The sequence below is a fragment of the Branchiostoma belcheri genome, unplaced genomic scaffold, assembly GCF_001625305.1.
Source record: "Branchiostoma belcheri isolate BF01 breed outbred unplaced genomic scaffold, Haploidv18h27 scaffold284, whole genome shotgun sequence".
NCBI classification, from domain to species: Eukaryota; Metazoa; Chordata; class Leptocardii; order Amphioxiformes; family Branchiostomatidae; genus Branchiostoma; species Branchiostoma belcheri.
Genome location: NW_017803892.1, coordinates 159,029 through 175,093, shown reverse-complemented (window position 1 = coordinate 175,093; position 16,065 = coordinate 159,029). Strand labels below are relative to the sequence as shown.

Genomic DNA, 16,065 nt, shown 5'->3' with positions numbered 1-16,065 from the left:
GATTTCACACGAGGAAAATGAGCAGAAAAAAACACAGAATACTTGTGTGTAGGCTGGCCAATAACAGGAGATTGACTCATCAGACGTTCTTATAATTTTTGTCAAAACATACATGTCATATGGCAAGAAGCTTCGGTCTGTGTAGAAAAGTTAACATCAAAACAAATCACCGAAAACGGGTCTGATCTTTTCCAGTTTTGGTGAAAGTTTGTCCATTTCACCAGCCTGTTTAAGTATCAGAACAAAATCGTGAGATACGTGTAGGATTCCTTCTAAACGTGCATTGAAACGCATCTTGCAAAGATTGACGACAACCTTGCTATCCTTTGGACTGACTCCCAGTATCTGAGATTCGCGAGCTTTTTACAATACAAATTAGCGCCCCAAGTTACATGTACATGGTAGCAGGTCACGACAGTACACTTTACATGTTCTGATCAACGCTTCCTATGGCATAGCTGATTCGGTGCTGTAAATACTACCTGCATATGTAGATGAGTGCAGGTAAAATGGGGGCTGTGCAGGTATTTCTGGTGTCTGCATATACCTAGCCTGTATAGCTCCATGTACTGTAGTCACATACACATGTAGGTGTATTGGGTTTTATTGCTGTATTGGCTTTATTCTGACTTATGAATTATAGAAAAATGATGAAACTGTCTCTGCTGTTCACTAAATGAATGTAAATACAAAAACAGCGACCATTTCATTCACGTTTTCTCCAGTCGGTTTTATTGAATAGACACCGTGTACACAGTATATCCTTGCTGTCCTTATAATAAAAAGTCGTTGGTTTTATATTGGTATGTTGTCTAAGGCAAGTAATATTACAAGTTGCGAGAAATACGGTACACTGCACAACGAAAAACTCAGCATCAAAGCATAAAAGAACAACCCTGTATCTATGAATAAGGACCATAACAAGACACTGCGTTTACACGATTTTATTCATCAACCTTTATAGCTAGCCTCCAGTCCTGTCGTTTTGACGCCACTGGGCACTCCGTTCGTCTGGTAGGCTGCAGGTTACAGGAGTTAGCGGCGCTTCTTGGCGACTGTAAAAAGATATAGATATAATTAGCAAGTATTATATCCCAGTCTTGTAAAACCTTTGCAGTAACGAACATTTAAAGTTTAATGATTATAATAATATTAATAAATGTACTCATTAATCTGTTAATACATATAACAGTCATCCTAAAATGTGTACATGTGGACCCAAATGTACGGTAACAGTAAATCAAGTAACTTGCATTTGTTAATTAAAATGAACAAGGAGAGACTGGAGTCTTAGGCCACACCGTGTGAACTCGCAGCAGAACATATTGACGTATAAGACAAGCCGGCACATGCTGGCATTTTGCGGAATTTATGAATCGGCACTGTATATATATGTACTGAGCTCGTGGAGCTTCGGTAGCCTGGGTGCCATCCTCCAGAGTTACCATCGGATTCATTGTCGCTAACTACCATGGACAACCCAGACCAGAGCCAGGCCAGAACCTCGGAGGACGTGATTCGTTTTTTTGTTGTTGTTGTTGTTGTCTGAGAACAGGACGAAAATCAATGAGCGCGACAAATGTCATCCACAAATACAAGTCGGTGTGGCCTTACAAGAAAAAAGAGCAAAAAGTGAGATTTCTTACAGTCTTCCTGGTCTTCAAACTCCCGTGCTTCCAGCTGCTCAGTCTCCTTCAGGTCATCTAGGAGCGACCTTGCCTCTTCCACAACCTCCCTCAGCTCAGCCGCTGGAAGGATGGGCAAAGAAATGCAGATATGAGATTCTCATGCGTATGTGTGCAGACATATAGCTGTCACGCTTCAATTCTGTACATCTCTGCAGGCGCTTTACAGATAATATGTTATCATTGTATTCATAATGTAAAGTATATAAATATATAACTGAAAAGGTATCGGCTATATATAGAAACATGCTAAGAAGAAAAGTAGAAACTTGCATCATGTGGATGCCAATATAAGGGTGTATAGCTTCTAATTAGTCCAGATTACTTTTTGACAATGGACAGCCTGCAATAGTCAGCTCTCATTGATTTTTTTATGAATCCTGGCCTTAACAGATGAAATAAAGCTAGGCACAAGCAAAACAAAGTTAAAGCGACCCCATTCGATTGTGGAAAAACTCAGCGAAGTCCAAACGTACCTTTCAAGCTGCTGGTTAACTTTGCAGAACCCGAACGCCTCCTCGGCCCGAAAGCCTCGGCCTCGTCAGCCAGCATGGCGACGACAACAATCGTCACAAGCAGCGTGCAGACAAACAGCTTCATGGTGCAGCTTCAACTGAGGGGAATTTAAGAGTCATGATTATTGAAAAATTTAAAGACGGCGATCCTCAATCTTTGTGGCGTGCCGTGCCTTGTATACGATTGGACAATCTTGGTCCCACCATGGGAAGCGAGTGGTCTGTGGAGTTCTGGGGAAAATACGAGTTTTTGAATACCTCAATTTTTGTCATGTCAATGCAGTTAGCTATGGCACACTTCATACATGTACCAGCAGTTCTACCGTAGTATTTTGTTGCTTGTGGCAGCAATTATCTCACGTAGCAGTTAGGAATACTGGTAATCAGTTGGCAATGTATTTCAGGAGAGGTTGTCATGCTTCTTAAGTATGTCTCCAAACGCAGAATAGCACACAATTTTGTTAGCCAGACTTTCTGAGGTAGCGCGAAGAGAGCTTGCAAATCCACAAGTCAGGGAGTCTACCTTGCACCTCCCGGGTAGCGAAGATAAAGAGGGATCCCCAGAAATAAATCTAAATAATGTTAACACATGCAAAGACACCACACCGATAGGTTTAGCCGGTAGAGTAACTTAGTACATACCTTAGGTAAGTCCTTGGCTCGTCAGATAACTCGTCTGAAGATATCAGAATGGATTGATGAAAATACAGAGACGGGAAGCAAATTTATACTCTTTCGTACTGAACTTATGCAGATGAGCACAATTGGTACTCCTGATTGGTTGGCGCAGAAGTTGTCTTCTGGAATTTAGTAATTACCTGTTGTATTGTGTTGCAGGTATCAAACACCCATTTTAAATCCCCAGCCTAAGGCGCATTCCAATATAATGACTTAAGTACCTTACACCTGTAATGATGGTGTGTATCGCTCTCCATGTGTTTGCTTTTCGTGCCTTATTTTTTTATTTCCGCACAAACATCAGGCCGTGTTTAGTTCTGACGTGGTGTCAGTAGGTAACAAGTCTGATAAGTGTTGGGTCTGAAAAAGTATCAATTCAAATCAGCCGAACTGCAAACTCAAGGAATAACGTCACGGTTGAGTGCACGTGGCGCAGCACAGAACCCAACATGAAACGTATTAAATAACATCATTGAAACTATTCTTTTCTCGAATATTTTGGTCTAGTTTTGTAGTTTGGAAACTTTCCGGATAAGAAAGAATAGGAAAGGCTTTCCCAGTTTGGTCAACTTAGATCAAATTTGATTTGGCATAAGGACAAAAACATCGTGGGAAGACACCTTGCAAAAATCATGATAATCTATCCATCACTTGGGCTGATTACCAGTATCTATAATTGCTAACTGACAGAGAAAGACTACTGCCCCAAGCTCCATCGGCATGGTAGTACAGTAGTCCAGATGTTGACAAAAAATTCAGTTGAGATAGAAGGAGACCTTTAACAAGTCATATGTCAAAGCTGATTGCAACCAAGTCCTTTTAACTGTCCTCACGAACTCAGATTAGGCATCAGGGCACTGACGTAAAACATAAAACTTATTAACATCATTAAAACCTTTTCTTTTCTCGAAGATTTGGGTCCAGTCTGTTAGTTTGGCGACTTTTGGGATAAGAAAGAACAGGTAGAATCTGAGCTTTCCGAATTTGGTCAATTTAGATCAGTTCACCAGTTTGATTTGGCATAAGGACAAAAATATCATGGGAAGACGTCTTGCAAAGAATCATGACAACCTGTCTATTACTTGGACCGATTCCCAGTATCCATAATTGCTCAGTGCCCCAGGGTGTGAGCAGTCCTGGGTCCTAATTTGCGGTGGTGAAAAAATCCCTTCTATTTGGATACTTCTAACACAATATTGAATTGGACCTGCGGTATTACCTTATGAATACTATCTCAGTTTTCATACTAGACACGGTCCAATTTGTTTGCTGTAATGGAGGAGTAGAGGCTAAAAAGTACACAGACGGACGGATACATAACAGAACAATTACATTGGTGAGAACTATAACCCGTTAAACGGTGTCAAGAAGTAATCATAGTCATTTCGAGGAGCAGTGATGCGTATGGATAATTGGTCGGTACAGTAGTAGTCTTGCGGCCTCACCTACTTAATTCAATGGATGGCAGAAACACCAAAACTTAAGCGAGCGGGTGAATTAAAAAAAAAAGGTAAAAGTCCAGCCTCTACCTTAGGAATAGAAGGCTGGCATTGAGACTATGCGGTTGTTTATAACTACTTTAACAACATGCCGTGGCATGCTGGCCTTTTGCAACATTTATGAGTCTGTACTCCCTACTGTACAATGAAACATGTTCAGACTATTTGTTATCAGCTGAAACATGGTGCTGTCATCCATTATATCAGAACAAATAGTTCAAGTACAGTTATAATGCCGGTTTAGGTACACAATCATTGAACACCAAGGGACATACAACAAGTGGTCAAAACTACATTAAATTCCTGAAAGTAGAGACAGCAGAGAAATACTAAGTGGTAAAATTAAACATGGTGGCATCAGGAACTTTTCTTTTTAAGTAGGTCATTTTGTTGCTCACGCCGCGCTCTCTCTGCGACCTGAGATTAGCCAGAGCGGAGAGAGATCGCCGACGTCACCATGTTTGAAAAATGAATTAATGTTTAGACCATTGTGCGCTCTTATGGCGCTTCCTCTACTCTCTGTACGCTTTCATTGCTCTTTCTCTGCGTTTTTTGTTGGATCGCCGTCCTCGGCGAGCTCACGGCGACGATACGAGCCGGTTGAAAACAGTCACCGCGGTGTCGTCTCACATGGCCCTCTCATTGCGCTCCCTTTGCCCTCCCATGACGACCTTGGCCAATCTTCTGCGCTCCGGCCAATGTCAGGTCGCAGACAAAGAGCGCTGTGAGAGTGCCGCCCATATTGAATGGGACTTAGGCTAGTCATTTATGTACAAGACTTTGGGGAGTCCATTCATTTTTGCACTTGCAAAGGGACTGACGATAATTAATATGGATATTTTGGCGTAGTTTTATTCTAGCACCTTCATGGCATTGCAAGTAGGCGTTTTCAGTGTGTAGCTAACTACTGCCCCACAGACTTTTTGTAAGAAGAGTCATTGGACACAGCAGAGAAATACTGAGTAGTAAAAGTAAACATGGTGGCATCAGGTACTTTTTTTTAAAGTAGGTCATTTTGTTTGTTGCTCACGCCGCGCTCTCTCTGCGACCTGAGATTAGCCAGAGCGGGGAGAGATCGCCAACGTCGCCATGTTTAAACAAATAACCTTACACTGTAACGAAAATAATTTCATTTTACATATTGCTACCTCGAGCTCTGTATTTGGGAACACCCATCTGGTGTTATGCTATTTGTTTCTTATTTTGGTCGCTGGTGAGACTAAAATTAGCAATTTGCTAGAGTTATCCACCCGGTGTTTTGTACTCTGTATGATGTTTGATAAAACACAAAAGGAGGAAAGGTATCAAGTCAAATCAGCCGAACTGCAAACTCAAGGAATAACGTCATGGATTAGTGGCGCAGCACAGAAACCAACATGAAACGTATTAACATCATTGAAACGTTTTCTTTTCTCCAATATTTGGGTCCAGTCTGTTAGTTTGGCGACTTTTGGGATAAGAGAGAACAGGTAGAATCTGAGCTTTCCGAATTTGGTCAATTTAGATCAGTTCACCAGTTTGATTTGGCATAAGGACAAAAACATCGTAGGAAGACATCTTGCAAAGAATCATGACAACCTGTCTATCACTTGGACCGATTCCCAGTATCCATAATTGCTCAGTGCCCCAGGGTGTGAGCAGTCCTGGGTCCTAATTTGCGGTGGTGAAAAAATCCCTTCTATTTGGATACTTTTAACACAATATTCAATTGGACCTGCGGTATTACTTCATATCACTTTTCATACTAGATACGTTCCAATTTGCTTGCTGAAACGGAGGGCTAGAGGCGGACGGATACATAACAGAACAATTACATTGGTGAGGACTAAAATCCTATCATTTATACAGTGTGAAGAAGTGATTAGAGTCATTTCGAGGAGCAGTGATGCGTTTGGCTAGTTGGTCGGTACAGTAGTAATCTTTGCGGTTTTCTGTAAGGCCATACCTACCTAATTTTATGGATGACATCCACTGAAGAACTAATTAAAGTCCCGATGTTGTTTCTCTCTGTGTCAATATGTGTGTGTGTGTGTCTGTGTGCGTGTGTGTCCGTGTGTGTGTGCTGTTTGTGTGTGTGTGCTGTGTGTGTGTCTGTGTGTGTGTGCTGTTTGTGTGTGTGTGTGTGTGTGTTTGTGTGTGTGTGCTGTGTGTGTGTCTGTGTGTGCTGTTTGTGTGTGTGTGTGTGTGTGTGTGTCTGTGTGGAAATTAGCTGGACCCTCCTAGCTTTCCAGTGCAACAGGAGTTTTGCCTTTGCCATACACATTTAAGTACATTTATCAGGCCTTCGCCACTTTTACCACTAGTTTTAGCATTCTTTAAGAACTTATATCCCCTTTCGTTGGCCCATAGTTCCCAATAAATTCTCGTATTGGTGACAAAATTCTATGTTTTCAATGCACTTGCAAATCTATGAATCCAAAATAGCTCCGATATAAGGAAAAATTGCATGTGAATATTGGATTGTTTGAAAGCATGGTATTTCCTCCAATATAACAAAAAGCATGTAGAAAACTGTTCCCCCCTCCCACACTGAGAGCTAATTGTTTTAAAGAAATGAAACGGATGAAGGCAATACGCTAAAATACTCCAAAGAATATAGAAACTGATTGGCAAGCATTGCCGGTAAGCCATAAACTCGGCCTTGCACGAAACTGGTGTACGTCTTTGAGAGAGAGGGGAACAAGCTAAGTCCAACTGGCTAAGTCAAGAAAAACAAATGAAAGGAGATCGCATGACTTTAATGTTTTTGTCCAAAAGCAAGCGTTGATTTTTTTTCTTGTTTGTATCTTGTTGTGTCCTGTTGACCTGGTGTGATGGTGGCGTCCGAAACAACGCCCCCTTTTCTGTCAATCGGATCATGATGAACGACTAGCCTGAAGACGTCAAATGGAGAAGAGAAGGGAAGAAGCGACTTTTGTCCGATAGCAATTTTTCACCTCTCATTATTTGCAGCTGCCTATTGTTCAGGTGTGATGGCATGTAGCGTCCGAAACAAAGCCCCCTTTTCTGTCAATTGGATCAAGATGGACGACTGAAGACTGCTGTGCCTGTTGTTCAGGTGTGATGGCTAATCTCCAAGCAGACGTTTTGTGGGGCACCAACGCGTTTCCGTGGCCCAGATGGACTGAAATACGTATATATATACAGCACAGGTCTTTTCTGACACACTTCATACTTCCTTTCTAATGATTCTTGCAGTAATGTAGAGGCGAACTAATCGAAACCGATCCGTAAAATACCCGGGCCCCGGCGCGTCCGTATGTACCTGGGCGGGCGGATAGTGCTCTCAGCACCGTGGGGATGCCTGGCCGGAGCCTACCGTGGTCTGAATGTAGTGGGCTTGTTAGATAATGAAATGAAATACCTTTATTGTACATCCATGTCACGACGGGCTAGGTACAGGTCAAGACTTAACAGACACATAACAAACGTATGTAGAAAAGACAGAAGATACACTACTTGACTTAGACATACATACATAAGGAACATACAAAGGTACTATACTAGGCTAATACAAAGTGTTCTAGTTACTGAGCTAATACAGAGTGGTCAACTTCTCGCTTTTTTACTCAGTATGATTATCTGTTTAACAGCCGGCCGAACCACAATTATCCATTGATTGTCTTTCCCGTAGTGTTTTAAGGTATACTGCTTTCTAATACCCTTCTAATTGTTGATATCTTGTATCGCGTGAAGATAATTATCTGGCAGTATTACGTTCTACATCCGGGATATTACCTATATGCTGATTACCGCCGTGTTAAAAGCTACATCTTGCGATCTTTAAGTAAATAGCATATTGCTATGTTAAATCAACATAATGTGCGTATAATTAAATAAAGCTATTGTTTGATTAAGACAATTTGAGGCTTTTGTTGGCAGATTTGCTACCATATAAGAATAATGTAACTATGATCTTGAAGTATAGCACCGCAATAGAAAGTGTATAAACGTAGTACACAGCAGGTTGACATATCAACAGTGACATCTAGCGACATGTAGCGAAAATGGTAAGAAAAAAGACATCAGTAGTGCTCACATTTTAAACGCTTCTTTTTTAAGTCTTCCATAATCTTGTGCTTGCAAACCCTTAGAAGTACGCCACAAGGTGTAGTATGGCAGGACGAAAAAGACCTAGGACGTCAGTCTAAGTACTAGTAGACACAATTGCTACAATTCTTGACAGTCTTATTTTCTTCCCATTGTTCTAGCTACACTTTTTCCAACCCTGCCAAAACGAATCCACAACAAAGTAAATGTATTTTTTCAATGCAGGTGGCATCTTGGTTTCTGCAACTGGAACTACACTCCCACCTATCGCGGGTTTGACTCTTTCTATGGCTTCTACAATGGGCAGGATGATATGACTACTACAAGCATACTGTTCGTAAGTGCCACTTCGACCTAGAAAACATGTTGTTCTTCCGTTTTCCCCGACCGATCCTAACAAAAACCGCGCCGACCAGAGACGTTTTTATCGACTGCTGGTTACGCTATAAGATTTTCGATCTGATATGTGAATTTTAAACCCCATAAATTATAAAAAAACGCAATTCGACGTACTTTCAGAGGCATTTTTTTTTCTTAAAAAAAGTGAAACGAATTGTGAAATATTGTCATGACACATTGTTCTCTATTTGTTGGACCATCTTTGGCGAAATTCAAAATACTTATAAAAAGAAAATCCCGTACGTAAAGACCCTATCTTTTTTAGGAATGAAACCGGTAACGCAACATCAATCTTCCTAGGCTACACTTACATACATACATACATACATATACACTTACTAAGTAAACACGTAACGATAACCAAAATTTTGAAATATCATATTTCAAACTTCATAATATACAGGATAGGATGAAAAAAGTAAATATATATGGCAAACTTAGCTAATGAGCCAAGTCACAGTATGATGCTCTGTGGGTAACTGTAAAGCTTATTTAAGGCCTTAAATTCGCCACATTGTACATGCGTACTTTATTTGCGAAGCCTGCCGATTCCTGTAAATTTTAATAGCAGCTTTACCGCTGTAATTATAATAACTGGATGTGTAAAAAGAGAACAGTCTCTTTATCAGGGGTGCCAAAATATACAGTGACATTTTACGGAATACAGTGCAATCATATTTAGTGTAATTATATTTCAGTCCATACCATGGTATATATAGAATACAACACGGGGTATTCCGTATCGCCCGAGGTATCGGCCCGACCGCGGGTCGGATCGCCCGACGGCCGCAGGCCGGAGGACGATCCGACTCGCGGGAGGGCCGGGACCGAGGGCCGCGGATGCGGAATACACCGTGTTGTATTTTATTTATGTCATACCCACCCAAGAAAACACGCCCTTCAATGTAAGATGAGCCAAAAGTTGGTGCCACTGAACCCTAAAATGCAACAACATCAATTCCAACGTCCGGATTCTGTATTCGAATTTTCGAAAGGGGCGCACGCGGCTAGGGCGACACGCGTTCGAATCGTTTTATGGAAGCCATGGAAGCGTTCGATAACGGGTTCCGGACCGGGCCGTACCGTAAAGTACGGCCCGGTCTGGAACCCGTTATCGAACGTTATCGCGGCCCGGGTATGATATAAGGATGAAATATATTGTGTTCTCTCATGTTTCTCCTCCTCCTCCAAACAGTCAAAGGGATTCAACTCTGCCATCATTCAGCCAAATTGACTTGAAATTTGGCATGGAGGTTGAGTGGGCCAATACCCCCAGGTCGTTTTTTTTTTCATTTTTTTTGATACATGCCTTTGAAAAAATTTTAAAGAAGGTTGCATTTGTTGATGATTATTACATAAATCATATCAAATATAATATTTTCTTCTGTTTCTCATGGGTGCTTTTTGGTGCATTTGGGGTTTTCTGATGCACAAGATGTATAATATCACCAATCAACAGAGTTTGTAGAAAAGCACTTTAGTTTGGTGAAGTTTGAGCACCATTTTTGAAGCAAATATTTGCATAAATGTTTAAGACACAATGTAAGAAGTTGTACATAAGTTACAAAAGTCAGATAGCCTCATACACTACTTGAGTCCTTTGATAATTCAAAGAACCAAAAATTACTGGTCAAATTGTTGCCATTGCTGCACTTTTAAAGGAAACATGACAGGACTACATGTATATGCCTGGTGCTGACAGTCAGCCATCTGGGACACGTGTTGTGGGATGTGTATTGCAAAGGATGATGGGATAGTATCATTTCCCCCCCTGACAGCACCGTAAGTAACGTCTGTTTGTCACCATCGTCCTCCTTCCTAAATAGTATTGCTTTTTTTAGAGGGAGGCCTACGATGCACTATTGGGAGATTAGAAATAATTCATTTTGAGCATGTAATGGTGATCATGATGATATGATGACCACATAGTATAACTTCAACTTTTCGATTTTTTTTTTAGTTTAAACTGCTCAAAACTTTCCTCTTTATTTTCACTTAAACAGTATAAGAAGAACCCGATGCCGCGTATTATATTTAGGTGTTGCAACGAATCGAATGTGAATGAACATGATACAAGAACATGAATACAAGATACTGTCTAGAGAGATGTCTACAGTCAGCGTGCATGTATCAGCACCTGAGTGATGCAAGCGGGTGATTATTAATGTGAATAAATGACCACTTGGATATTTCATATCCTGTCTTTCGCTGCTTACTTGATGTTTTGCTTAATGATTTGAATCTTAGTTTCTCACTGAAATGTGTTGTCTATTTTACAGTATTTCTTTACAGAACGTATTGTTGACATTATTGAGAAGAATCCCCTGAGCTTGCCACTTTTCCTGTACCTGCCCTTTCAAAATGTGCACGAGCCTTTACAGGTAAGTACCATTGTTAATACCAGCCATTTTCGTCAACATTTTTACGTCTGACATCTCTGTCTAGCCCTTAGTGTTTGCTTAGCAACTTAAATCCACTTTAAATCTCTTTTCACCTTCTTTTGCAGGTTCTGAAACGGTTTGAAGACATGTACTCCAACATTCAAAATGAAAGCAGGAGAATTTTTCTAGGTATGTCTGTATCTAAAAATCCCTGTTTACATTACGAACATGTACATATTACCATATTTACGTATATAGCTAAAAGGTCATCGCAGTTGAAAAATGCTCGAAAAGATGATTTCCCTTCAGACTGATTTCCCTGATTAGTACAATCGCCAAGCTGTTTCACTCCATCATAGGGGGGCGTATCATTGACTACCTGGTCAAAAACGGCTTTGTTGACAGCGAAGTACAGAAGGGGTTTCTCACGGGCGTGTCGGGCTGTGTCGAACATTCCTTTGTTTTAAACGAACTCATCAAAGACGCAAGGTCATCATAAAAAACAGTACATGTGGCGTGGCTTGATCTGCAAAATGCATTCGGGTCCGTCCCCCATTACCTCATCCAGCTGTCACTGCAGAGATACCAAATACCACAACAGATATGTGATTACGTGAAGGTATTCTACAGTAACCTCACCGCCCAGGTGAGATGTCCAGGCTTCTCGTCAGACCCGTTCCAGCTGAAGGTCGGCACATTCCAAGGTGACACGCTGTCAGTGGCGATCTTCTTACCTGTTATTAACCTGCCCCTGGAATACCTGCGTACCGAAGAAGCCCATGGCTACGTAATGAAAAACAAAACACATGCGACTTTTGCGTTCGCTGACGATCTGGCACTAACCATATGCAGATCAAGGTCCATGCAACGGATCCTCAATACACTGGATCGGCATCTTAGAAGTATCCATCTTACCCTAAAACCCAAGAAGTGCAAAAGTCTTAGCATATGTGGGGGGTCTGCAAAGAATGTGGTCTTTACAATCGGGAATCACCCAATGGATAACATCATGACAACTCCATTCAAGTTTCTGGGTGGATTCATCACCGCTAGTGGCTCCTCAGGTCAGGTCTCTAACATCCTGAGGGAGTCCATTATAGGAACGGAAGAAAACAAGGGTATCATTATGAACATAGACGCGTCTCCCATCCGAGGTGAATACAAATGTGAGATCTACAGAGTTTATGTGCAAGGCGCTATCAGATATCTTCTCACAGTACATGACATCTCACGGACACACCTCCTCGAACTAAACCGTAGTGTTACCCAGTACCTGAAGAAGTGGGCTAACATGATGCGATCAGCTAATCCTGGGATATTGTACCACAACCAAGGCCTAGGCCTCACCTCAGTGGAACAGTTATACCTACAGCAACACGCCAGCGTTATCGCCTCAGCGATGACAGTAGGTGACCACAGAGTCAAAAATGCACTTGAGGCTAAAGTACAGAGAGAAACAGCGCTTAAGTCAAAAACTACAGGTACAGTGGCCTGCCACGCCCTTGTGGAAGATGCCTTGACCGCAACCATGGGCGCGGAGCCTCATGAAACCCAGACAAACCCCCAGCATATAAAGGAAAGGGTGTGTCAAAAAGTAAAGTCTCATCTACGCAAAGAGGAGGACATGAAAATAGAAGAAAAATGCAGGTCACTCCAAGTACAGGGGAACTGGGCAGAACTAGTCGAACAAGAACAGTCTAACCTGGCGTGGAAAAGTGCTTTGTGCAACACTCCCCGGGGGGTATTTGAATTCGCCCTAAATGGCATGTTAAACTGGCTGCCAACAGGTGATAACCTGGTCCGCTGGGGGAAAGTACTCTCACCGAAGTGCCCACTCTGCAAGGGACGGCAGACTTTGCGTCACGTCCTTAACATGTGCCCGGTAGCACTCAAGGACAGGTTTACCTGGCGACACAACAGTGTCCTCATGGAACTAGTCAGCACCCTCAAGCTATGGTATGCAGAATCTAACCCAGAGGTCACAATCAGGTGTGACCTGAACCCAGACTACCTGGAAGGAGGCACACACACTACAATCCCTCCGGACATACTGCCGACTTCGCTGGTACCTGATATCACACTTCAGGATCCTGTACAACGGAAGCTGACCTTGATCGAACTTACCGTTCCGTATGAACAGAATGCACAGCACGCTGAGGACAGAAAGTCTGCCAAGTACGAAGGACTGATTAATGACATAAACGTACATAGTGGGTACAGAGCTACACTCGTTACAGTTGAAGTCGGAAGTAGAGGATGGATTAACAGTGAGAACACTGCGAAACTGAAGTCACTCTGCCTAGTCAGTCATAAGGACCGTGAAGTCAGACACCTTAAAAGTAGACTGGGGAAGTGCGCACTTTGTGCATCTTATGCCATATACTGCGCTAGAAACACACAGGGTTGGGAAAGTACCTCAGGGCTATTCTTTTGTAAAAGATAAATTTGATGCAACAGGCTTGATTCTTTTCTTTTAACCTTTAAGTTCTAGAAAAAATTGTTTGTAAGTATACGTATGAATGAAATGTATGTGTAGAAAACAATTTTAATCGAAAAGTTTAATGTCCGATGCACACTTGTTACATTTTACTTACCTTGCGCCCTCCTCTTAATTATAATGAGATAAAGGGCTGGCCTAGGTGTACTTCAACGAGTCATCTTGTATATATTTGTATATTGAAATAAAGATGATTTTAACCCCCGGATAGGAATGTCTTAACTCTTGTCATGACTTTTGTTCCTCCAGTGGCATAGTTACTTCTGCATTCGTTGCGTTTCGCTGCGGTGTGATGCGTTGCACTAGAAATAGCCCCCAAATCGTACCTATACAGCACGTCGGCAGAACATACTGCGCCTGCGCAGAACCCTGGATTTTCGTTGGATTTTTGGTCAACGCTGCATCAGAATTTTGCCTGTTGCAGACGATATTTTTCCGACATTTGAAAACTAATGTCGGAATGTTAAGCTTATATGAGCAAATACAACCTTATATGAGACGTTCTTCTGAAGTCCTATGCACAATGCATTACGGGTTTTGCGCAGCCGCAGTACCTTCTGCCGACGTGCTTACCTATACAGGGTGCTATATATGTCTGATACTGCATGTATCTGTATCGGTATAGCTGGTATAACCGCCCTTCGGCGTAACACACCACCATGTGCATCACAGCTAATTGTTGGGCGCCGCAGGACTAGTTAATTGCCCTTTCGTTTTAAAATGTGTCCACAGGTATGGTCAGCGCCATGGACGAAGGCATCGGTAACGTTACCATGGCAATGAAAAGGGCGGGGCTGTGGGACAACACCCTCCTCATCTTCACAGCTGACGTAAGGCGGTTTCATGCATTCATGAATTTCACACTTCCCATAATGCCTGGTAAAGATATACGTAATGCGACCGTGGGAGTAGGAGAGTCTTCGGTAGAAGGTAGAACGATAGAAGTAAGTCATTTTCTCTTAACAAAAAGGCAGTTATGGCATGCGCTTTTTACTTAATAATTCAAAACAGTATAGTTGACCAGTTTGTCGATAGAACTTGTTGGAAATATTACATCGAGGAAGGGGGAGGGGGGTGGTCATACGTCATCCGTGATCCTTTTTACTAGGCATCATGGGAAGTGCATGAATATCAGTTTCATTACATACTAGTATTCGAAATGGCCGGCGATTGTGTAGTACTTAGTGCGACAGCACGAACTTAATTTTTGGCCTCTGAAATGAAATAGTCGTGACATACCTCAACCCAAACAGAAAGTCATCCATACATTTTGATAACATTTATTTTATAACTTTGCTTCTTTTTAAGATGACTTTTGTTTTAAATGTTTGTTCCCAACAGAATGGTGGTTGGCCACTTTTCAGTGGAAATAACTTCTCTCTCCGTGGTGGGAAAATCACCCTGTGGGAGGGGGGCACCAGGGCGGCAGCCTTCGTACATGGCAGCATGCTGCAGAAAACAGGCTACACCAGCAACAAGTGAGTTCATATTCATAGTAGTAGTAGTATTTGGAATTCAAGTATTATTAAAATACCATTCGACATAACTCTTTTAAAGCAATTTTCAAAGGCACAGTAGTAGTTCTGGAGAGAAGACTATCAGAGGAGAACTTTTGTTGCAATTCATGGAGATGATTAAAACATCTTTCTTTTTGTCTAAATTTTTATTATGAATTAGTATACTTCTCAGGGGAACGTGACCAATATTTCGCAGCAATATTTGTTTCTATAAATTATAGGATGATCCATGCAGTGGACTGGTTCCCAACGATCCTTGCGGCCGCCGGCGGAACTGCAGGTACCACATTCAGGGTTTACAGCGCAGTCGCTTTAAATATCTAAATCTTTCATTCTTAGATCATTCTCTTTCCCTAGTTTTCAATTATGGCTATTTCAGATCTGACGTGATACTTTGTCCCTTAAAGATGATGAAAGCAAATTTACACAAGGTTCGCATAATATTCTGCTAAAATATGCAATGTTACAATATCATTACTCTGGCTACAAATTATGGCAGAACTGTCTATTGATTTTGAAAATACCAATCTTCCGTTTCTGTTTGTCTGTTTGAAGACTCCGGTATAGATGGCGTAAGTCAGCTGGACACCCTCGTGTCAGGAAAGCCCTCCCCAAGTACGGAGTTCGTCTACAACATTGACGACACCTTCCCTACAAAACAGGGAGCTATCAGGTTTGACTAATTTGCTTTATGATAAGCTTGCATAGTCTGGAGTTGTAGATCAGATTCCAATATCAGATTTGGTGGACGCCCTGTTAAATTGAGCTGTTTCCCTGAATGTTCTAAGGAGCATCACAAATTGAGATAACATTCCCAGATTAACACTTTGCCATCGATTATCAA

The 16,065-nt window shown here is 41.7% G+C and overlaps 1 protein-coding gene across 1 annotated transcript in view; it reads left to right on the top strand.

Annotated features, from left to right (window-relative positions):
* LOC109472814 (arylsulfatase B-like) overlaps window positions 1–15,186 on the top strand; it is a 19,040-nt gene extending 3,854 nt beyond the window's left edge. Inside the window, exons 3-7 of the mRNA XM_019772676.1 lie at window positions 8,653–8,764; window positions 11,106–11,207; window positions 11,333–11,396; window positions 14,437–14,534; window positions 15,046–15,186. Of these exons, the coding sequence (XP_019628235.1) occupies window positions 8,653–8,764; window positions 11,106–11,207; window positions 11,333–11,396; window positions 14,437–14,534; window positions 15,046–15,186 (517 nt within the window). The remainder of the gene's footprint in view (window positions 1–8,652; window positions 8,765–11,105; window positions 11,208–11,332; window positions 11,397–14,436; window positions 14,535–15,045) is intronic.
* Window positions 15,187–16,065: the final 879 nt, after the last annotated feature.